The sequence below is a fragment of the Dunckerocampus dactyliophorus genome, chromosome 5 (assembly GCF_027744805.1).
Source record: "Dunckerocampus dactyliophorus isolate RoL2022-P2 chromosome 5, RoL_Ddac_1.1, whole genome shotgun sequence".
Taxonomy (NCBI): Eukaryota; Metazoa; Chordata; class Actinopteri; order Syngnathiformes; family Syngnathidae; genus Dunckerocampus; species Dunckerocampus dactyliophorus.
In genome coordinates this window covers 30,726,363-30,748,644 of record NC_072823.1, presented here as the reverse complement: position 1 = coordinate 30,748,644, position 22,282 = coordinate 30,726,363, and the positions used below count along the sequence as shown (strand labels likewise).

Sequence of the window (22,282 nt, the reverse complement as noted above, 5' to 3'; positions counted from 1 at the left end):
TTTGTGATTAACGACTGCGGCCTTTTGTAGAAAATCAGCACTCGATGAAGCAGAAGCGTGTTCTTTGACTCGTCCTCTTGCTGTTGCCTCAAGACCGTACTCCTGCTCCCTCCTCCTGCTCTTGTTTGGTGTGTGTGCTCAGCAGGCGTGGTGCTGCTACTGCCGCCGCAGGCCGAAGCAGAAGCAAGATGACGGACCTCCAGCCCCACGCCGGAGCAACAAGGTTGGCATGAGACTGAAACGATAGAAAGTGTCTGTGTAAGGTGCTTTTTATTTTGGTAAGAATTTTTTTTTGCTGTTTTCATTCTTTGTGTCGTGTTTTCAGGAGAATGTTCTTATCTGCTACCTCGTCATCTTCTGTGTCTTTTTGTTCCAAGTGACTGGCGTCCGTCAGAATTTGACCTCCCATGAAACGAGCCATTGGTGGGTTGCGGCACGTGAGTGAGCAAACAAGCGCCTAAACAGCCTGTGGCACAAGAACTGGTTTCTCAGCAGCGTTGACTGTCAGGAAGACCATTTCTTTGTTTTGAATAGAACTTTATTTCCCAACTCATCAAACCTCATGGAGTTGTTGCGTTGTAGTGTCAGGAACCCAGTGGATTTTCAGTACCGTAATCCCTCCTATGTTGTGGTTAATTGTTTCCAGACCCGACTGAGAAGTAGGATTCCTTATTTATAAATGGAATATTTTGGTAGTTAGAGCATAGAAAACCTGTTAACCACCTTCTAAATACGCTTTTAACATTATTAGAGCCTTCTATTAAAAGACATGAAGTAACACCCCATAGTCACCTTTACACTCCTATTAACAAATATAGTAGACATAATAAGAGAAAATAAGTTTACGACCTTCTAAATACGGCGTTTAACAATAAAACCCTCTATACATGAAATAACAACCCTATAGTCACTCCAATTATCCAATATGGTAGACATAAGAGAAAATGGAAAAAGTGTTTATGACCTTCTAAATAGGGGATTTAACATTATTTGAGCCCTGTAGACATGAAATAACGTCAAGAGTCACCTTTACACTCCTATTACCCACTATTGTAGACATAAGAGAAAATAAGACAGTGAACCTGTGTACAGAAAAGAGGCTTATGTCTTTGAATGTGTCTTTTAAATGCCTTTATGTTTGAATTTTACTTCTTTTAGTCATTTTTATGCTTAAATGCTTCATTTAAGCCAAAAAATATGTCACATTTAAGCACATTGTTGGACTAATAATAGGTTGTATTCAACCATGAAACAGTGATTTATTAATTAATATACTTTTGAAAATGTGCCATGTCTGACATAGCTCACTCTCGCACACGCGCACACACACGGGTGACTTGAGAGGGGAAGAGGAAATGTGGTGGACTCATTAGCCACAGCTTCCTGGCTAGTCACGGTGTGGACGCACAGGAGGGAGGAGACATTTCCTCTTCCATCAAGCGGCTCGGGAATTGTTTTTGAAGAAAAGTCTTGCTCCGCCTCCCTCCCCACTGGACGCCACTTCTTCCTCCTCCTCCTCTTCTTCCTCCTCCTCTTCTTCCTAGTGAAAAAGTGTGAAATCCTTCCAGGAGATGTTGCCCTGACCATCAGTGAGTACTTTTATTTTTCTACACACGTTTTCCTGACTACCTTTTTGGTCATCATCACAAAACATGCTGCCAAGACCTTAATACTAGCTTCTAGTTTATATCATTTGTTTGCTGTGTGTGTGGATGTTTGTTGATGGCGGAGGCCTTGAGCTGTCAAACTACTTGTCTTCTTTAGGAAGCACTGGTGCATGATTGGATGAACGTGGTGTGTAAATGCTGAGCAATATTGTCAACAAAGACTTTTAACACTAGCTTAGAGGTCACAGCATATCATGGCAACCCCCTGAGATACTGTGCAAATACAGTCAACTCTCGCCACCTGGTGCTTCAAATTTTGGGGGTTCACTATCACGGTTTTTCAAAACTATATTAATACTGTAAATAATGGTGTTTTGTGGTTGAATACGACCTATTAGAAAATCTGCATATTTAAGCAAATGTTGCGTATATTTTGCCTAAATGAAGCATTTTCAAGCATAAAAATGGCAAAATTGGCAAAGACAAATTTAAGGTATTCAGAAGCTGCATTCAAAGACGTGATATGTAGTATTCTACAGTACATTGGTCAGTAAGTGTCAGTAATGTCGGGTGACACACACAAGCGCCCGATTTCACCTGATCACCTGGAACAGCAGGCTGTTCTTGCGGGTTTGAATGATCTCACAACAAGCACAATAATCCCTAACACGGACTACCATGCCAAGCTAAACTAAACTCTGAGCCCCGCGACGTCACTTCCTGTCTGCTCGGCTTGCACCGGAACACATTTACAGCAACACACATGAGCAGAAGTCCTATTTAGGTCTTAAATATCTTATTTTCTCTTATTGTGTCTACTATATTGGGTAATAGGAGTAGTAGTAGTAGTAGTAGTAGTTTATTAATCCCACAGCAGGGAAATTCATCTGTTACAGCAGCAAGCAAGAGTGCAAAGGTGAATGTAGGGCTGTTATTTCATGTCTACTGTAGAGGGCTCTAATAATGTTAACAGGCGTATTTAGAAGGCTGTAAACAAGTTTTCTATGCCTTATTTTCTCTTACTATATTAGGTAATTTTTATGTCTATATGTCCATCTCTTCTGCCCCCTGCAGGCGTAAACAGTACAGGAATCAGACATGATCAACCTCGGCCACACGGTTGTCTAGTGGTTAGCATGTTGGCCAACACAGTAACAGTCTGGAGATCAGGAAGATCTCCCTTGGGCATTTCTGTGTGGAGTTTGCATGTTCTCCCCGTGTGTGTGTGGGTTTTCTCCCGGTACTCCGGTTTCCTCCCACATTCCAAAAACATGCATGTTAGGTTAATTGCAGACTCTAAATTGTCCATAGGTATGAATGTGAGTGTGAATGCTTGTTTGTCTATATGTGCCCTGCCATTGGCTGGCCACCAGTCCAGGGTGTACCCCGCCTGTCGCCCGAAGTCAGCTGGGATAGGCTCCAGCATGCCCCCGCGACCCTAAAGAGGAGAAGTGGCATAGAAGATGGATGGATTATCAACCTCATCACTTGTCTCCCCTCCAGAATCCACATCATGATCACGCTGCCAAGCATCCTTCCATTTTTTAAGCCCACCCAGTCTTCACCCGCCTCCTTGACCTCACTCATCCTCTCCAACAACAGCACTGCCAGCGACATAGTCCATGGAATACTGGGCAAAATTCCCTGTGAGTTCACCACACCAGTCTATTTCCTCAAAATCTACTCTAAGTAGACTAGACCCGGTTTACAGGTATGTTCCCAGTACCAGCTGGTACTGTCATTAAAGCGTCTCTCTGGCGCCCCATTGTGTCCCCTGCAGTGTCTCCATGGGTTGTCTACCTCCTGCTGGCCGTGGGCGCTCTTCTAGTGTTACTATTCTGCGTGTGCGTGTGTGTCTGCTGCTGCAGAAGACGCAGGAAGAAGAGGCGCCAGCAGAGGCGCGACGCGCACGTCAAGCTTGCATCGCTGAGCGGAAAAACCACCTCGGCGTTGGTAAGCTGTAGAGCCCTCTGGTGGCCAATCATGATATGACTAATCCCGCCATATCGTATCTATGCTTTTAAAAGTGAACTACTGTAGTCTGGAGGATATACAACCCCTGGCAAAAATGATGGAATCACCATTCTCGGAGGATGTTCATTCAGTTGTTTAAATTTGTAGAAAAAAAGCAGATCACAGACATGACACAAAACTAAAGTCATTTCAAATGGCAACTTTCTGGCTTTAAGAAACACTAAAAGAAATCAAGAAAAAAAGATGTGGTAGTCAGGAACAGTTACTTTTTTAGACCAATCAGAGGGAAAAAATTATGGAATCACTCAATTTTGAGGAAAAAATTATGAAATCATCCTGTAAATTTCCATTCCCAAAACTAATACCTGCATCAGATTAGATCTGCTCATTAGTCTGCAGTTAAACAGGAGTGATCACACCTTGGAGAGCTGTTGCATCAAGTAGACTGACATGAATCATGGCTCCAACACAAGAGATGTCAATTGAAACAAAGGAGAGGATTATCAAACTTCTTAAAGAAGGTAAATCATCACACAATGTTGCAAAAGATGTTGGTTGTTCACAGTCAGCTGTGTCTAAAATCTGGACCAAGTACAAACAACATGGGAAGGTTGTTAAAGGCAAGCATACTGGTAGACCAAGGAAGACATCAAAGCGTCAAGACAGAAAACAAAGCAATATGTCCTGAAAACAGAAAATGCACAGCAAAACAAATGAGGAACAAATGGGAGGAAACTGGAGTCAACGTCTGTGACCGAACTGTAAGAAACCGCCTAAAGGAAATGGGATTTACATACAGGAAAGCTAAACGAAAGCCATCATTAACACCTAAACAGAAAAAAAAAGGTTACAATAGGCTAAGGAAAAGCAATCGTGGACTGTGGATGACTGGATGAAAGTCATATTCAGTGATGAATCGCGAATCTGCATTGAGCAAGGTGATGATGCTGGAACTTTTGTTTGGTGCCGTTCCAATGAGATTTATGAAGATGACTGCCTGAAGAAAACATGCACATTTCCACATTCATTGATGATATGGGGCTGCATGTCAGGTAAAGGCACTGGGGAGATGGCTGTCATTACATCTTCAAGAAATGCACAAGTTTACGTTGACATTTTGGACACTTTTCTTATCCCATCAATTGAAAGGGCGTTTGGGGATGATGAAATCATTTTTCAGGATGCAAAAACATTCCTTGAAGAAAGACACACAAGGTCAATGTCATGGCCTGCAAATAGTCCGGATCTCAATCCAATTGAAAATCTGTGGTGGAAGTTGAAGAAAATGGTCCAACCTGCAAAGCTGATCTGGCAAAAGCAATCAGAGAAAGTTGGAGCCAGATTGATGAAGAGTACTGTTTGTCACTCATTAAGTCCATGCCTCTGAGACTGCGAGCTGTTATAAAAGCCAGAGGTGGTGCAACAAAGTACTAGTGGTGTGTTTGAAGTATTCTTTTGTTGTTTTTTTCATGATTCCATAATTTTTTCCTCAGAATTGAGTGATTCCATAATTGTTTCCCTCTGATTGGTCTAAAAAAGTAACTGTTCCTGACTACCACATCTTTTTTTCTTGATTTCTTTTAGTGTTTCTTAAAGCCAGAAAGTTGCCATTTAAAATGACTTTAGTTTTGTGTCATGTCTGTGATCTGCTTTTTTTCTACAAAATTAAACAACTGAATGAACATCCTCCGAGACTGGCGATTCCATCATTTTTGCCAGGGGTTGTAGTCAGTAATAATGAAACCTAACGAAATAATTGTTAAGCAGCTTATTGTAAATGTAAATGATAAACGTAGTGTTTATTTCGCTAAAGTACAAAGAGGGCGGGCGTTTAGATAGGATTAGATTTCCTACATGTGAAAAGTCATAAAGCACAAGTTCATTGTTGACCTTGAATCATGGTTTGGAGTGCATGAGGAGGGGTAAGGAAATCTCTTCACTCTTTGACCACATTGACCACATTTATGAACCAAGTATACCGCACAACACAGCAGCAATAGAACCAATGTTGTATTAGCGGTAAGGAGCAAACTGCTGAGTCAGCAGCTGACTTTCAAGCGTCTGTGACCACTCCTGACACGTAACTCATTCAATCCCAGTCATTTTTCAAAATTCAACCCCTTCAGTTCCATTTTGGCCATTTCTGACTGATCTTTCAAGCCACACAGAATATTGTGTTGTATGGCTATATAAACACGGAACCTACCAAAAGAAAGATTTCTCCCATCTTTCATCACAGAAAAAAAGTTTGTTTCTACCTTTTTCCCTTCTTTAGTAATCATCAGTAGATCATAGGTGAGTTTCAGGAAAATATCAGCTCCCCACTAAAAAAGGGAGAAAACCAGCTTTTTGCGAAAAGGTACGTTTCAAGCATAACTTTCAGTTTGACACAAATGGTTTTTGCTTTTGTGACAGATCAAGTATCTAAACAACTATACCAACATAAAGAACACAAAAAAGGGGTCGTTTTACATCAAACTATTTCTTAAGATAAGATAAGATAAGATAAGATATGCCTTTATAAGTCAGGAATTTCAGGTTTACAGCAGCGTAACACCATGAAGTATTTACAATTTTCACATTTGAAACTGAACTACGTGTGTGCACGCGTGTGCGTGCCAGTGCATGTGTTAACATGTCCCTACAATGTGTAACCTTCTGCACGCTACACTCCTCCACACTTTCTTACTTCCTGCTTCCTGTCATGTGTGATTCCCCCCCCCGCCCGTCCACGCGATCTCTGCCGAGCGCTTATCAAATGCACTTCTGCCACCTCGTGGCCGTTTTCGTGGCTTAAAAGTGCTCTGAAGTGAAATCCATTAGACTTTTTGGACTCTTGCGCAAAAAAACATAAAAGACGTGTAAAGACGTTGTTGGGTTCGAGCGTTCGGGTTTATAAAAAGGTTAAAATGCTAAACTACATTAGGAGGTTACCTACAGCCACGGCAGTTACTGCCAATGTTGTTGACCCGAGTCCGCTATGTGGTGTTTACTTTTGTTTTGTTTTTTCTGATGACAGGTTCAACCCGGCGCGGGTGAGCATTCTGGCGTCAACAAGCAGCCGCGAGGGAAACTGCTCTACTCGCTGGAGTTCAACGCTGCTCTGTCCGAGGTGACCCAAATCCTAAACTCCGCCCATCCAATTACCAGCACTCACGCTAAGCTGCCAAACTAGCCTGTACGCTAACACAGTTGTGTATGATGTCATGCCCGTGCAGCTGATGGTGGGCATCAAACAAGCCAGCAGCCTGAAGGCCATGGACATCGGGGGGACATCAGACCCGTACGTCAAGGTTTACATCCTCCCTGACAAAACCAAGACCTGCGAGACCAAAGTGCTGAAGAACACACTGAACGCCATCTTCAACGAGCACTTCAACTTCCAGGTGGGCAGAGCCCGACTCCTGGGTCACTTCCTGTGTGTGGTTAGAAGAAGATGACGTGTGTGTGTGGCAACAGATCTCCAAGGCGACGCTGGTCAAGTCCACGGCCGTCTTGCAGGTGTTTGACTTTGACAGGTTCTCCAAACACGACATGATCGGCGAGCTCAGGCTGAAACTGGGCCAAGTAGACTGGAACCACGTCATTGAGGAGTGGCGAGATCTGGAGGAGCCCTCGACGATGGAGGTTAAGCGGCGCTCACAACCGCAATAGCGCGTGACAGAGCACACAAGCTCATTTGCATATGCCAATGCTGATTGGCTGCAGGAGGAGAACCTGGGAGAGATCTGCTTCTCGCTGCGGTATGTTCCCACCTCCAGCAAGCTGACCGTGGTCATCCTGGAGGCCAAGAACCTCAAAAGCACCGACCTAGACGGGAGTTCAGGTCAGACGTCACATCTTGCGGTTCTGCTAAAAGGGGCGGGGCCTGGCGTCACCGTAGTCGTCTGAAGTTAAAAAGAATTCTTTGTGTTTTGTGTTGAGATCCGTATGTGAAGGTGCAGTTGGCTCTGGACAAGAGGAAGTGGAAGAAAAAGAAGACGTCCATCAAGAGCAACACGCTAAACCCGTACTACAACGAGGCCTTCACCTTCAAAGTCACCCTGGAGCAAATACAGGTAGGTGGTGCCAGACAGGAACCACCCAGGAGCACGACAAGAAACTCATGGAGCAGGTTGATTTCCATTGTTTTCTGACATTTTTAGAGGAAAAATTTAAATTTTTATCTTAAACTGTAAAAAAAATAATAATAATAATTTTTAATTATGAATATATTTATAATTATTTTATTTATGTATTATTGATTTATTTATTATATTTTTATTTACCATAAATCACGGTGTATAAACCGCACCCATGTTTTAACCGCACCCCCATTTTCAGGCTCACGGCAGGGGAAAAAAAAATTTTTACTTCAGAAATGCTTGCCAACTCTTTCGTCTCAAATCAACGTGGGTAAAGGTACTAAGCAATTTCAAAAAGAAGAAGAAAGGACAAATCTGCCGTCCATCAATTCATCTGAAATGGAATTCATGTAAGAAAAGTTGGCTGTCAACTTGCCGATGATGTCCGCTCTCCAACGCCGGATGACTGACTCGTCCACACCGTGCTGCCGTCCTGCTGCCCGGTTCCCAAACTCTTCTGCATACCGGCAGACGGAGAGTTTGGTCGCGTTAGCTCCGGTGCTAGCTCAGGGCCTGTTGATGCTAACCTCAGGCTGAGACCTGAGGTGAGCAGCAGCGTTGCAGGTTGACCGATGACCTGAGCGACTTTTACCCTTGAACGGTAGGAAGAGGGGGCCAAATTTCGACAACGCTCGTCACAAAATGGGAAAATGACTTTGAATAAACTCCAACGTTGTATTGTATTTGAAACCATCTGCAATGTTTTAATGGAAGCTTAGGTTAGCTTCAGTATATATGGAGATCGTTTCACTGTGTCAAAATACAGACACACAACAGTCAGATAAGTGAAAAAGGAATTGCACTTTCAGCAACTGTACAGCAGAGGGCGCTAAAGTCAAAGCAACTGTCTGACCCACAGACGGCTTTTCTCAAGTCTGCTTCTGGTCAATTTCTGTCTGGTTAAGACTTGTCATCGGGTATAAACCGCACCCCGATTTATGGCATCTTATCGGTGGAAAAAAGCACGGTTTATACACCGTGATTTACGGTACTCAAAATATAAAATGTAGAAATATATTTATGAATAAATTTTAACTTTTACTTCAAACTGTAAAAGAAATACTTGATTTTAATTATAACTAGAGGTATGCAATGTCAAATAAATGCTACTATGCTAATATTAGCATGCTAACGCACACCTGACAAACACCTGGGCAAAAAAGTATTTAGTCCGCCACCAATTGCGCACGTTCTCCCACTTAAAAGATGAGTGAGGTCTCCAAATCTCATCATAGGTACACCTCAACTATGACAGACAAAATGAGGGAAAAAAATCTAGGAAATCACATTGTCTGATTTTTAAAGAATTTATTTGCAAATGATGGTGCAAAATAAGTATTTGGTCAATAAGAAAAGTTCATGTCAATACTTTGTTATCTTCCCTTTGTTGGCTATGACAGAGGTCAAACGCTTTCAGGAAGTCTTCTCAAGGTTTCAACACACTGTTCCTGGTATTTTGGCCCATTCCTCCACGCAGATCTCCTCTAGGGCAGTGATGTTTTGCGGCTGTCGCTGGGCAACACACACTTTCAACTCGCTCCAAAGATTTTCTATGGGGTTGAGATCTGGAGACTGGCTAGGCCACTCCAGGACCTTGAAATGCTTCTTAGGAGGCCACTCCTTCGTTGCTCGGGCAGTGTGTTTGGGATCATTATCATGCTGAAAGACCAGCTACGTTTCATCTTCAATGCCCTTGCTGATGGAATGAGGTTTTCACTCAAAATCGCACGACACATGGCCCCATCCATCCTTTCCTTCACACGGATCAGTCGTCCTGGTCCCTCTGTAGAACAACAGCCCCAAAGCATGATGTTTCCACCTCCATGCTTCACAGTAGGTATGGTGTTCTTTGGATTCAACTCACCATTCTTTCTCCTCCAAACACGACAAGTTGAGTTTCTACCAAAAAGTTCTATTTTGGTTTCATCTGACCATATCACATTCTGCCAATCCTCTTCTGGATCATCCAAACTCTCTCTAGCAAACGTCAGACGAGCCTGGACGTGTACTGGCTTAAGCAGGGGGACACGTCTGGCACTGCAGGATTTGAGTCCCTGGCGGCGTAGTGTTACCGATGGTAGCCTTTTTACTTTGGTCCCAGCTCTCTGCAGGTCATTCACGAGGTCCCCCCGTGTGGTTCTGGGATTTTTGCTCACCGTTCTCGTGATCATTTTGACCCCACGGGGTGAGATCTTGCGTGGAGCCCACATGGAGGGAGATTATCTGTGGTCTTGTATGTCTTCCATTTCCTAATAATTGCTCCCACACTTGATTCCTTCACACCAAGCTGCTTACCTATTGCAGAGTCAGTCTTCCCAGCCTGGTGCAGGTCTACAGTTTTGTTTCTGGTGTCCTTTGACAGCTCTTTGGTCTTGGCCATAGTGGAGTTTGGAGTCTGACTGTCTGAGGTTGTGGACAGGTGTCTTTTATACTGATAATGAGTTCAAATATGTACCATTAGTACAGGTAACGAGTGGAGGACAGAGGAGCCTCTTCAAGAAGAAGTTACAGGTGTGTGAGAGTCAGAAATCGTACTTGTTTGTAGGTGACCAAATACTTACATACTACTACTCCATAACTTGCAAATAAATTCTTTAAAAATCAGACAATGTGATTTTTCTGGATTTTCTTTTCTCATTTTGTCTGTCATAGTTGAGGTGTACCTATGATGAAAATTGGAGACCTCACTACTCTTTTAAGTGGGAGAACATGCACAATTGGTGGCGGACTAAATACTTTTTTGCCCTACTGTAACAGCACTATGTGTTTTACTATAGGTTTCTACTCATGAAAACTACTCATGCCACTATGCTAATGTTAGCAATCCTAACCTTAGCATGCTAAACCGAGCATGATAGCGCTAAGCGTCTGCCAATGTTAAAACTAAAGAAAATGGCTAAAAATGGTACTATGCTAATGCTACCACTTAACATAATAGCACAAAGTGTTTCTGTAAGTCTGTACCACTGATCTGTATTATATATCTGGATAGCGCATTGGCGATGACTTGTGAAGCCACACGGCCGCCATATTGGCACTCACAAGAAACACTTCTCGACAAGCTTTTGCATTCGTGGTGAACTTCTTTTATTAATTCGGATTGGACACAAATTTTGCCTTAAGATGCTTGCATGTGCAGCTATTAACTGCACAAATCGCCAGTTCAAAGGCTGTGGACAAACATTTCACCTGTAAGTATGATTGAAATGTAGATTTATGATTGATAATTTAAGGGTTTTGCACTGTCGATCTCTCAGATATTTTCGATCGTGTAAAATTCCTCTGATTAAATGTATGTCCAGAATTGATACGTTTATATAGCTCTATAATAGCTAAGAGGAAATGTACGTACTTTTTTGTTTTTCTTTAAGGGAGAGGTTGCGTTACTTGAAGGAATGGTAGAATCTCAGTGTTTCCATGATGCTTACCAGGCATTGTATACAGTGCAGTTAGCAAGCCAGTTTGCATACAATTGACCCGGCATGACCCTTCATTTGGATAAACAACAATTTTTTTTTTGCTGTTGAATGACTGAATGACTAAAAGGATTAATTCATATGATATGTTGTGGAAAATAATATTACTGAACATGCATACCGGTATGTTTGGGATTGCAAACAACGTATTGTTTTCCCCAAAGCATGTGGTATTGTTTCAGTGTTGTTGTTTTTTTCAGTGTGTCTGTGGGTGTATGTGTTTATGGTGATTACACATTATGGTTATCACATACAGTAGTACCTCGCATAACGTAAACCTCCTTTTAGGTAAATTACACTGAGCGTAAAGAATTTATGTAAATTTTTTCGCATCATATTACGTAAGGAATTCCATATAACGTAAAGCGTCAAGTCCGTGCAAGCGACAGAGGGACTAACACAGTACACTTGGCGACGCCTTCTGGCTTCACGCTCTCATTAGCTGATTATCGGTGCACCGCCTACGCTCTCATCTCATTGGCTGATTATCAGGGCACCGCCTACGCTCTTATCTCATTGGCTGATTTATCCAGCGCGTCCATGTTTGTGTGTGAGCTCCCTTCCTCATCGTAGTCGCCCTTAAACTAGTTTGCACGCATTGAAATCTCTTTTTAATTAGTTTACTTTTCTTTGTGTTAAAATTACCGGAGTCATGGGCCCTAAACCAAGTGGAAGTGAGAAGAAAAAAGGGAAAAGTTGTCGATCGAAACAAAGCAGGAAATGATCCAGAAGCATGACGGTGGTATGAAATGAAGTGGTGTTGTTGAATCTCCCCGCTTTTTAATGTAAAATATAGATGTTCTGCAAGCCTCTTCATCTGCTTTGTACACGATGTACGCTGTGCCAATGTGGTCGAGATATGAGTGGTAAGATGCCGTCTCTTTGGCTTCAGCGGCTTGCGCGAGCGGGTGCGACGTATGAGCTATCCAGATACAGTCAAACCTGTCTTAGTGGCCACCTGTATATAACGGCCACCTGCCTGTAGCAGCCACTAAAAAATCCCTCACAGAAAATTTGCGTGTTATAGACCCTGTGTATAGCAGTCACCTGTCCAACGCGGCCAGCGGCCACCCATTTTGTCTCCCTTGGTCAATATCTGACCGCATATAGCGGCCAAAATGCCGACTCAAGCAGAAGCTTCATGCACGAAAAAGTTTTTTTTTTTAATCAATGAAGCCGCCGTGTGTAGACTTTAATTACTGAGTCGTAGCTCAGTCACAATCATTCACAAGATCCACACAAACTGTCAGTTGTTCCACATAAAAAAGCCGTCTTCTTTGGAGCTTGTTGCAGACAGTGACACCGTTTATTTCCTGGTGTGAGACAATGTGCACTGGTCAATACTGTAATGCCGCTTGTTGTGGGGAAGGAGAGACTCACGTCGCCGATGCACTTTAATGGCTTTATTAACAGCAGTTTATTAACCGAGCATCTTTACAACTTTTAACCGCAGTCCCACAGTGCCCTCTACAGGTCGACATTTAACAGTATAATTATATGTATCTGCAACACAAGCTTCTAATCACAGTCATGTTAATATGTGCACGCACAAATTCAAAATGGCCGCCAACCTGTCTATAATGGCCACCTGCCTATAGTGGCCACTTTTGCCGTTTCCCTTTAGTGGCCGCTATAGACAGGTTTGACTGTATATTATACAGATCAGTGGTCTGTACTCATAAAAAGGGCGAAAAAGGCAATATGTTAACATTAGCATGCAACACCTAGCATGTCAGTGTGAAGTATCACATAAAAATGGCAAAAAAAAATGCTACTACTACTAATGTTAGCATGCTAACGCGTAGCATAATAGTGCAATGTACCAGGAGTGCTAAATATTTGTGTGAATGCGTTTATGCATATAATTTCTATTTAACTATTTATATTTACATTATAATAAATTCTTTGTTGAAAATTAAAAATAAAATGTAAAAACAAATGTAATAAATTTGAACTTCTACCTTGAACTGTAAAAAAATAAGATTTTATTACAAATATATTTATATACTGTATAATTTATATTTACATCGTAATATATTTTTATTTTCTATAATAAATATTCAAAAATATTTTTGAATTTTTAATTATGTATATATATATATATTATGTACACTAAGTCCCCTACTAACAAACATCCGACGTGCGAACTTTCGGGGATACGAACACAAGTCGACTGGTCTATATTTTCATGTGTTTTGCCTTAAGTCCATATTTATACTGCTACATGCTTGACCAGCAGAGGGCACTGTGACACTGCTAATGGGACCAACAGATGCTAGGGAGAGAAAGCTAAGTTTTAGCTGTATGATACAACCCGGACAGAGCGTGTGATTTATGAAGAGTTTATGAAGAGTTAATAGGCCTGCTTAATTCTACACCACCCACAGAACACTACCTCTTTTAGAAGAGTCTAACCACCACCACCATTTGTCCTTTTTTTCAATATCTCCTCTTCCAACTCCACCACAACGACAAATGCTCGACCACTCCTCTTCAAAGGTAAATAACATTTATCATTACGTATTATTATATCATTTTTATTACTGTTATTTTCATTAATTATCCTGGTTTAATATTACTACTGCATCCAAACTCATATTTACATACATACACAGATACTGTATATGTATACACGTACATGTAGTACCTATATCATTGCTAATACAATTTTTTTTTCCACTTAAGAACAATTCGACTTAAGAACGGTCGTCTGGAACCAATTGTGTTCGTTGGTTGGGGACTTAGTGTATTATTTAAATTAAATGTAAACATTTTTGTTTATACAAATAATTTTCTTGAATATTTTCTTCAGATAATTGTTTGTGTGGGATGATGTTTTATTATTTTTTAAAGTCTACTTACAATATATAAGTATTGGGTCAGATACCATTTTAAAAAATCGACATGGTTCTTAATGACATAAAAACGATGTTAATACAGCGGAAGAGCCATTTGGAATTTGACCATAAATGTTGGAAAAAAAACACTCCAAAGTGCTGAACTTCTTTTTACACTTAAAAACACAATTTAACTCTGGAACAGATGAATTGTACTCATGAATAAATGTGTTCGCCCTCAGCGTGTCAACCTGGTCATCTCTGTGTGGGACCACGACCCCTTAACCCCGAACGACCCGACGGGGAAGATCTTTCTGGGCTGCGACGCGGCAGGCAACCAGCTGAGGCACTGGGCCGACATGCTGTCCAACCCGCGGCGCCCGGTGGCCCAATGGCACACGCTGCTGTCGGCCGAGGAGGTCAATGCCAGCTTGACCCTCAAGAAGAAGATCCCTCTGGTCAGGAAAATTCCTTTCTGAGGCCAGACACACGGGGGCGCTGTGGACCCGCTCACGTTTTCAGAGGGTGGAAAAGTTTTGCAAAAGACTAGGATTAATACATAACTCTGCATATAGTACCCCCTCTAATGAAGAGGAGCACTTCCACTTTTGTATAAAATACCTTCAACTGTAACGTACATGAAAAGTTCACCTGACATTCAAGTGGAAAGTAAAGAAGAAATTGAGGACTGTTTTGTTTGTTGTTGTTTTTTCAAGCAGGGTGTGGTTGCCTCCCCTGGTGAACGCACGAAAGCAATCAAGCTGAGCTGGTGTGTTACAGCGCTGCTTCAGGCCTCCTGAGAGGAGCCTGATCACATCTGTCAGCAATGACGCTAGTGACCGACAGGGGGAGCCGCAGGTGCTTAAATGATAACACACTTGACATCAGGTCTCGTTTTTATTCCAGCAACACCAGGAACGAAAAAGGAGGTTACTGAAAAGCTCGCAACAATCCACGTAGACGGACAGATGCACAGCGTGCATAACCGCAATGGTGCACAACCTCTCGCTTCGTCTACCCTCTGGTGGCGCTAAAATACGTTGTCAAAATATTCGCAGCAGCTCTCAGTGTGATACAGGACAAACCGTCCCTCCCCTACACGCGCAATACACGCTGTGCGTAGTGCCCCACAATCCAAGGGGGCGCATTCTTGGTATGCGCACACACACCTGTCAGTTTCTGGGTGTAATGGTATAGCTGCCTCCTTTTGAGGCAGGGGGTGCGTACCTTTTGGTCGTTCTGCTTGTTATTTTGCCCTAAAAATGTACAGTAATCCCTTGTTTATCGCAGTTAATTGCTTCCAGACCCGACTGTGATAAGTGAATGTGAATTCCCATGAAGTAGGATTCCTTACTTATAAATCAAAAAGTTTCATAGTTAGAGCATAGAAACCTGTTTGCCACCTTCTAAATATGCTTTTCTAGCATTATTAGAGCCCTCTGGACATGAAATAACACCCCTATAGTCACCTTTACACTCCTATTACCCAATATAGTACACATAATAAGGCTCGTGCTCGTGTGTGTTGCTGTAAATGTGTTCTGGTGCCTTGGTAGCTGAGTATGGGACGGTCAGGAAGTGAGGTGGGGGGTTCAAAGTTGAGTTTTAGCATGGCCTGGGTTAGGTCAGGCCGTGCCTGTTCATTCTTAAAAAAAAAAAAAAAAGAGTGTTGTTGATCATGTACGCTCACACATTCCTAGTTCCTTTTTTTCTTTTTTTACTCGCTGTTGTGTACAGTACTTCCTGTGGTGGCTATTGTATCATCAGTGTAACATTACTGCCACCTAGTGACCAGTGTAGAATACTACATATCATCACAACGTCTTCAAAATGCCTCATATTTGTATTTTACTTCATTTAGCCATTTTGATGCTTGAAAATGCTGCTTCAATTAGAGAAAGAATACTTCAAATTTGGTTAAATATGCATATTTTCGTGTAAATAATAGGCCTGTTCTTTGAAAAGAAAGTTATTTTTGGGTCATTTTTATTAATTTGGATGAGAAGAGTCACTTGAATCAAAACCTTCAACCCTGTGGTATCACAAGAGTGCTTTTATTATCATTATTTTAACATACTGTATTTCCGTAAATCCCAATTTACATCTGGGATGTTTTTTTTCTGTTGTTGTTTTTTCAGTCCAAGCAATGTAGTTTGTTGACATTTGTCAACTCATGACAGGAAATTAAAAAAAGAGCAGGAGAAGGGCTTGTGTACATGCGGAGTTTGTCTTCATAAGGGTAGAGGTGTCCTTGCTTTCTGACAAAGACACACTTGAGGAGGAGGAGGAGGAGGAGGAGGTGACATCAGGTTACCAGGTTACCACTCGTCCACTCATGCAGCATCGTAGGAAAAAAAAACCACACTTCGTGACAGAGATGCTTCAGTCAATCTGAGGACGCTCTGACAAGCTGCTGCTGCTGCACACACAGTGAGTCCTCTTTTGACTAAAATGCTCTACTTTCATGTGACCGAAAGCATTCGTTCTCTGTCGTTTATTTGTAACTCATCTAATTCAACTGGTTTCTTAATGAAGCGTCAATGTCTACACAAACAGCTGAGCCGTGTAAACCTATGGAGTATGTAATAGTTACTACATAGAGTGAATAAAATACAATACTGCATTTGTTTTATATGGAATAGGAATACAATTTTGTATTTTCATTCACTTGTTAGTTAACGTCAATGTTGGCAAATGCTCCAAACTGTTCATCTCACTTCAGCCTCTAGAGGCAGCACTGTGCTCGATGTAGCAATTCTACCTGAAATCTTGCCGACGAAGACCAAACACTTCCGGGTTAGCTTCCGCTGCTCGGCTGGCGGAGCAGTTTGCTAGCCGGCTAGCAGTCACTCCATAAAATGAATTTAAATACATTTACAGCGTGTCGCCGATGTGGAAGAGTGTTTTTGATTAGTTCGACATGCCACTGTTGGTGTTGTAGCTTCAAGGGGCCACACAAGCGCGACCATGCTAGCGAGTGGTGGATGGATGATTAGCTGCAATCGCTGTCATTCACTAACATGCTAGCATCCTCAGTATCGCGTTCATTCCGAGTTTGAGCTGTATTATGTGCTATATTGCGGCTGTGAATCCCATGAAAGAATATGATTCGCGCACACTGAGCTAGCAGCTTGGTCCGGACTAAGCGGCTCATGCACTCAAGTCCGTCCCATGGAGGTGAAGTGTTGCTCGGCTTGCTCAAGATGACGCGCTCCCGTCGCCGGCTGCTTGTGTGTGCAGGAGGCCGAACATGGACGCCCGGGAGGAGTGGAGCGTAAAGCTGAGCGTACAAAAACTGCCGGATGAAAAAGTGCAACATGGACGGCGAGGTAAGTGTCCCGCTGCTTGCTGTCGTCGGACGCGATGAGGTCAAAACATTAGGGACAGTCATGACTCGCTCCGTTCTTGCAGGACTGGTGAGCTCTCTTCACAAACTCTTCAGGAACCCCAACACGCTGCAGATTCACTCCATCAGCCGCCTCGAATGTGCTAGTAGGTTATCTGTTGAGTTTTATCGTTCTCCACTGCAAGTAGAGATGTTGCAGTGTGTCTGCCTCCAAGCACGCCTTGGTGCACTGGGTACAGAAGAGAGTCTTCCCACAAAGCTGGGAGTGTACGATTATGCAGCATTTATTGTGAAGATGAATAACTAGGATTTAGTGCGGCAGTCCAACCACTGATTGATGTATGAAGAGCTTTGTTTACACATTGAGTAATGTGTTGTCTTCTCCGTGTGTGTATGTCTCTCAGGTTCCTGCCCAAATCTGATGATGAGTAGAAGAGAACTTGCAGAAGTGCGACGGCCAGTCCCAGTGGCCCTCACCCCCCAACTGCCCCCCAGGGTGCACCGGCCTCTCTGCATGTCGGTGTCATCGGACAGCAGTGGGCGCTTCCGGGCTCTGGAGACGCAGGAGTGGAAGAACAACCTGAAAGCGCAGGTTGGGCCTAATGTCATGAAAATACTTTGATTTAAGAAAAAAAAAAAAAAAAACCTCACCTTCTCTTGTTTTTGCGGAAGGGGGACACTAGAATTTGAGGGGTGCCACAGTTTATACACACCTGCTTGAAAGGATGAGAGCATACAGTGGGGCAAAAAAGTATTTAGTCCGCCACCAATTGCGCACGTTCTCCCACTTAAAAGAGTAGTGAGGTCTCCAATTTTCATCATAGGTACACCTCAACTATGACAGACAAAATGAGAAAAGAAAATCCAGAAAAATCACATTGTCTGATTTTTAAAGAATTTATTTGCAAGTTATGGAGTAGTAGTATGTAAGTATTTGGTCACCTACAAACAAGTACGATTTCTGACTCTCACACACCTGTAACTTCTTCTTGAAGAGGCTCCTCTGTCCTCCACTCGTTACCTGTACTAATGGTACATATTTGAACTCATTATCAGTATAAAAGACACCTGTCCACAACCTCAGACAGTCAGACTCCAAACTCCACTATGGCCAAGACCAAAGAGCTGTCAAAGGACACCAGAAACAAAACTGTAGACCTGCACCAGGCTGGGAAGACTGACTCTGCAATAGGTAAGCAGCTTGGTGTGAAGGAATCAAGTGTGGGAGCAATTATTAGGAAATGGAAGACATACAAGACCACAGATAATCTCCCTCCATGTGGGCTCCACGCAAGATCTCACCCCGTGGGGTCAAAATGATCACGAGAACGGTGAGCAAAAATCCCAGAACCACACGGGGGGACCTCGTGAATGACCTGCAGAGAGCTGGGACCAAAGTAAAAAGGCTACCATCAGTAACACTACGCCGCCAGGGACTCAAATCCTGCAGTGCCAGACGTGTCCCCCTGCTTAAGCCAGTACACGTCCAGGCTCGTCTGACGTTTGCTAGAGAGAGTTTGGATGATCCAGAAGAGGATTGGCAGAATGTGATATGGTCAGATGAAACCAAAATAGAACTTTTTGGTAGAAACTCAACTTGTCGTGTTTGGAGGAGAAAGAATGGTGAGTTGAATCCAAAGAACACCATACCTACTGTGAAGCATGGAGGTGGAAACATCATGCTTTGGGGCTGTTTTTCTACAGAGGGACCAGGACGACTGATCCGTGTGAAGGAAAGGATGGATGGGGCCATGTGTCGTGCGATTTTGAGTGAAAACCTCATTCCATCAGCAAGGGCATTGAAGATGAAACGTAGCTGGTCTTTCAGCATGATAATGATCCCAAACACACTGCCCGAGCAACGAAGGAGTGGCCTCCTAAGAAGCATTTCAAGGTCCTGGAGTGGCCTAGCCAGTCTCCAGATCTCAACCCCATAGAAAATCTTTGGAGCGAGTTGAAAGTGTGTGTTGCCCAGCGACAGCCGCAAAACATCACTGCCCTAGAGGAGATCTGCGTGGAGGAATGGGCCAAAATACCAGGAACAGTGTGTTGAAACCTCGAGAAGACTTCCTGAAAGCGTTTGACCTCTGTCATAGCCAACAAAGGGAAGATAACAAAGTATTGACATGAACTTTTCTTATTGACCAAATACTTATTTTGCACCATCATTTGCAAATAAATTCTTTAAAAATCAGACAATGTGATTTCCTAGATTTTTTCCCTCATTTTGTCTGTCATAGTTGAGGTGTACCTATGATGAAATTTGGAGACCTCACTCATCTTTTAAGTGGGAGAACGTGCGCAATTGGTGGCGGACTAAATACTTTTTTGCCCTGCTGTATTTGCATGAATGATTTGACCTCGTACTGAATTTGAGGTGCCATTTCAGGCTGTCTGTGTTTAAAAGGTCATGTGATGTCATCCTCAGATGGAGCAGGCGCACAGTGCCGGCGCCGCCAGCAGCACGGGCTCTCTTGAGCGGGCCTCTCTGTTCTGCGCCTCTAGCGGTCCAGCTGAGGTCCTCAACAAGAATAAGTCCTCTAGCCGCTTCTCTCTTTTCTCACCGCCATGGAACAGCAGCTCCGAGTCGGACTCCAACCCTCCGTCGCGTTCCGGCTCCAAGAAGCTGCGCAACTACAGCAGGAGGGCGGCCACGGGCCCAGCAGGAGCCCGTGGCCCCGACACGCCTGAGCCCACAGGCGGTGGCCCGCAGCAGGTGCAGTACTTTGAGCCGCTCATCTCCAAGGTAACGGACTACATCTTCGTAGGCAACCTCAACGCAGCGTACAACGGCCGCGTACTTTGCCGCAACAACATCGACAGCATCATCGACATGAGCGGGGAGCCGGGGGAGGCGAGGCCGAGCCTCAGCCTCATCCCGTGCACGTGCTCCCGTGGCGCCCGCCACAGCTGGTCCCGCCTGAAGGTGGACATTGGCGATGTGAAGCAGCGCTGCTTTGAGGACATCAACGACTGCATAGACGCCTCAGCTCAGAAGAGGAAGCGCGTCCTGGTCCACTGCCGCGACGGCTTCTCGCTGGCGCCCACCTGCGTCATCCAGTACCTGATGCTGAAACGCAACATGAGGCTGATCGCCGCCTACGAGCTGCTGCGCACCAAGTACCCTCTCAACATCCGAGAGTGCCACCAGAACCTTCTGGTCAGCCTGGAGAGGGCTCTACAACCCGGAGACGTCGACCCACAGAGCTTCAAACAAGCCATCTCCAGGAAAGTGGCCTGGACCTGACCCACTTTCCTGTTGTTCTCAGCAACATTCCTGCTCTTCTCCCGCCTCCCGTGGAGGGTGGTAAAAGCTCTGACGTCACCCATGAAAACATCGCTAGAACATTTTTCTTTGAGTCAGCGCCGTCAGAACCTCTCAGGAGATCAGTGTGTGCTTCTTCTGGTACCAGGTGGTTTCTTATCCTTGTGTGAGCGTTTCTTCTCTAAGAAATCTATTGTTTTTTATTCTGGTTAGATGTTTGTGTAGATGTTACGATCCAGTCAACAACAACCAGCCAGGCTTGGTTCTTGTGAGTCTGTTCACAAAAAAAGACTTTGAACACAGGAGTGACTAAGACCACCCTGTTTTAGTGCTGTCCTCTGTGAGGAAGAACACTTGCTTGGTTCTGATCAGCACCATTTGGACCTCTGTATTCTGAATCTCCATTTTGCACAACATGCAAACTTTTGTGTTGTTAAATTTAATATTGTTGATGCTTGTTGTTGGACTTTGACTGCGACAGAAGGAAACACGGTTCTTCTAAACCAGGGGTGTCCAATGTGCGTCCCCGTGTCCATCTTCAGCCCGCATCTTGAAAGTAATTACAGTAATCCCTCGGCATTCTTCCACTCTATCATGTTTTTTCAAAAGTATATTGAATATGGCTTTTTAGTAAAAAAAAATAAAATACATATGTAAGCAAATTTTAGTTTAGTTTTTTTTTTAAAGCTAAAGTTGAAATGCAGGGCATTCAGAAGACACATTCAAACGTTGGGATGGTATGAAGTATTCTACAGTGGTCACTAGGTGTCACTGATCTTGAGTGAGACACACAAGCGCCAGACTTGATGGGCGGAACAACAGGCTTTTATTGCAGTTATGAATGATCTCACAGCAGGCAAAATAATAAAAATGAAACTTTGAACCCCTGACGTCACTTCCTGTCCGCCCCCCACCCGGCTTCCCTGCAACCTGAACACATTTTCAGCAACACACATGAGCACGAGCCTTATATATGTTTTATGTCTTATCTTTATATTGGTTAATAGGAGTGTAAAGGTGACTATAGGGGTGTTATTTCATGTCTAGAGGACTAATGTTTAAAAAAAAAAGTATCTAGATATCTAGAAGGTGGTAAGCAGGTTTTCTATGCTATACCAAAATATTCCATTTATAAAAAAGGAATCCTGGAACCAGTTAACTGCCATAAATGAGGGATTGCTGTAGTAGTGAAGTGACATCCACATGGTTGGATATCAGTGTATAGTGAAATAGTTAGTTAGTTAGATGAGCCATTACAGGTAAACGCTGTTGCTCCCTCAGTGGAAAAAGTTGGACACCCCTGGTCTAGATGGTCAAAATGAATAAAAGTGTATCATACCTACACCCATCCAATTAGAATGTTGAGGCAAAAAGTATGAAAATGCCATTTTGGTTTCTTAGTCTTGTGATAAAACTGCTCGTTTGTCAATTTTGAAATACTTCCTGCTACCTTATGACCAAGCATATATGCAAATAATTCCTTCAACATGGCGTGAAGTGGTCAGCAACGGCTATGCTAACAACGAGTGAACAATATGGCGTCTTGATTGTGCGGTGACGTGACTTCTTTACACAATGGCTCTCTCTTGAAAATATGCTGAGTGGCGTTTTTCATTTTTGTCGTGTATAGAGTGAAAAATTTCCTGTTTTGTG

At 43.2% G+C, this 22,282-nt stretch overlaps 2 protein-coding genes across 10 annotated transcripts; both read left to right on the top strand.

Moving 5' to 3' along the window:
* The first annotated feature begins 118 nt into the window (after positions 1–118).
* On the top strand, positions 119–14,698 carry syt8 (synaptotagmin VIII). 7 transcript variants are annotated; one of them, XM_054777202.1, is made up of 10 exons: positions 119–278; positions 378–437; positions 3,111–3,253; positions 3,388–3,560; positions 6,601–6,693; positions 6,800–6,967; positions 7,041–7,208; positions 7,290–7,407; positions 7,506–7,639; positions 14,261–14,698. In XM_054777202.1, the coding sequence occupies exons 3-10, from the start codon at positions 3,121–3,123 to the stop codon at positions 14,495–14,497; spliced, it is 1,224 nt and encodes a 407-aa protein (XP_054633177.1). In that variant the 5' UTR covers positions 119–278; positions 378–437; positions 3,111–3,120; the 3' UTR covers positions 14,498–14,698. The 7 variants fall into 7 exon arrangements, with proteins under 7 accessions (XP_054633177.1, XP_054633175.1, XP_054633174.1 ...); XM_054777200.1 differs by having other exon boundaries at positions 119–437; XM_054777199.1 differs by having other exon boundaries at positions 119–1,589.
* A 2,106-nt stretch (positions 14,699–16,804) lies between these two features.
* On the top strand, positions 16,805–22,268 carry LOC129181143 (uncharacterized). 3 transcript variants are annotated; one of them, XM_054775888.1, is made up of 4 exons: positions 16,805–17,347; positions 17,430–17,510; positions 17,769–17,956; positions 19,793–22,268. In XM_054775888.1, the coding sequence occupies exons 1-4, from the start codon at positions 17,269–17,271 to the stop codon at positions 20,609–20,611; spliced, it is 1,167 nt and encodes a 388-aa protein (XP_054631863.1). In that variant the 5' UTR covers positions 16,805–17,268; the 3' UTR covers positions 20,612–22,268. The 3 variants fall into 3 exon arrangements, with proteins under 3 accessions (XP_054631863.1, XP_054631862.1, XP_054631864.1); XM_054775887.1 differs by having other exon boundaries at positions 17,430–17,512; positions 17,762–17,956; XM_054775889.1 differs by lacking the exon at positions 17,430–17,510.
* Positions 22,269–22,282: the final 14 nt, after the last annotated feature.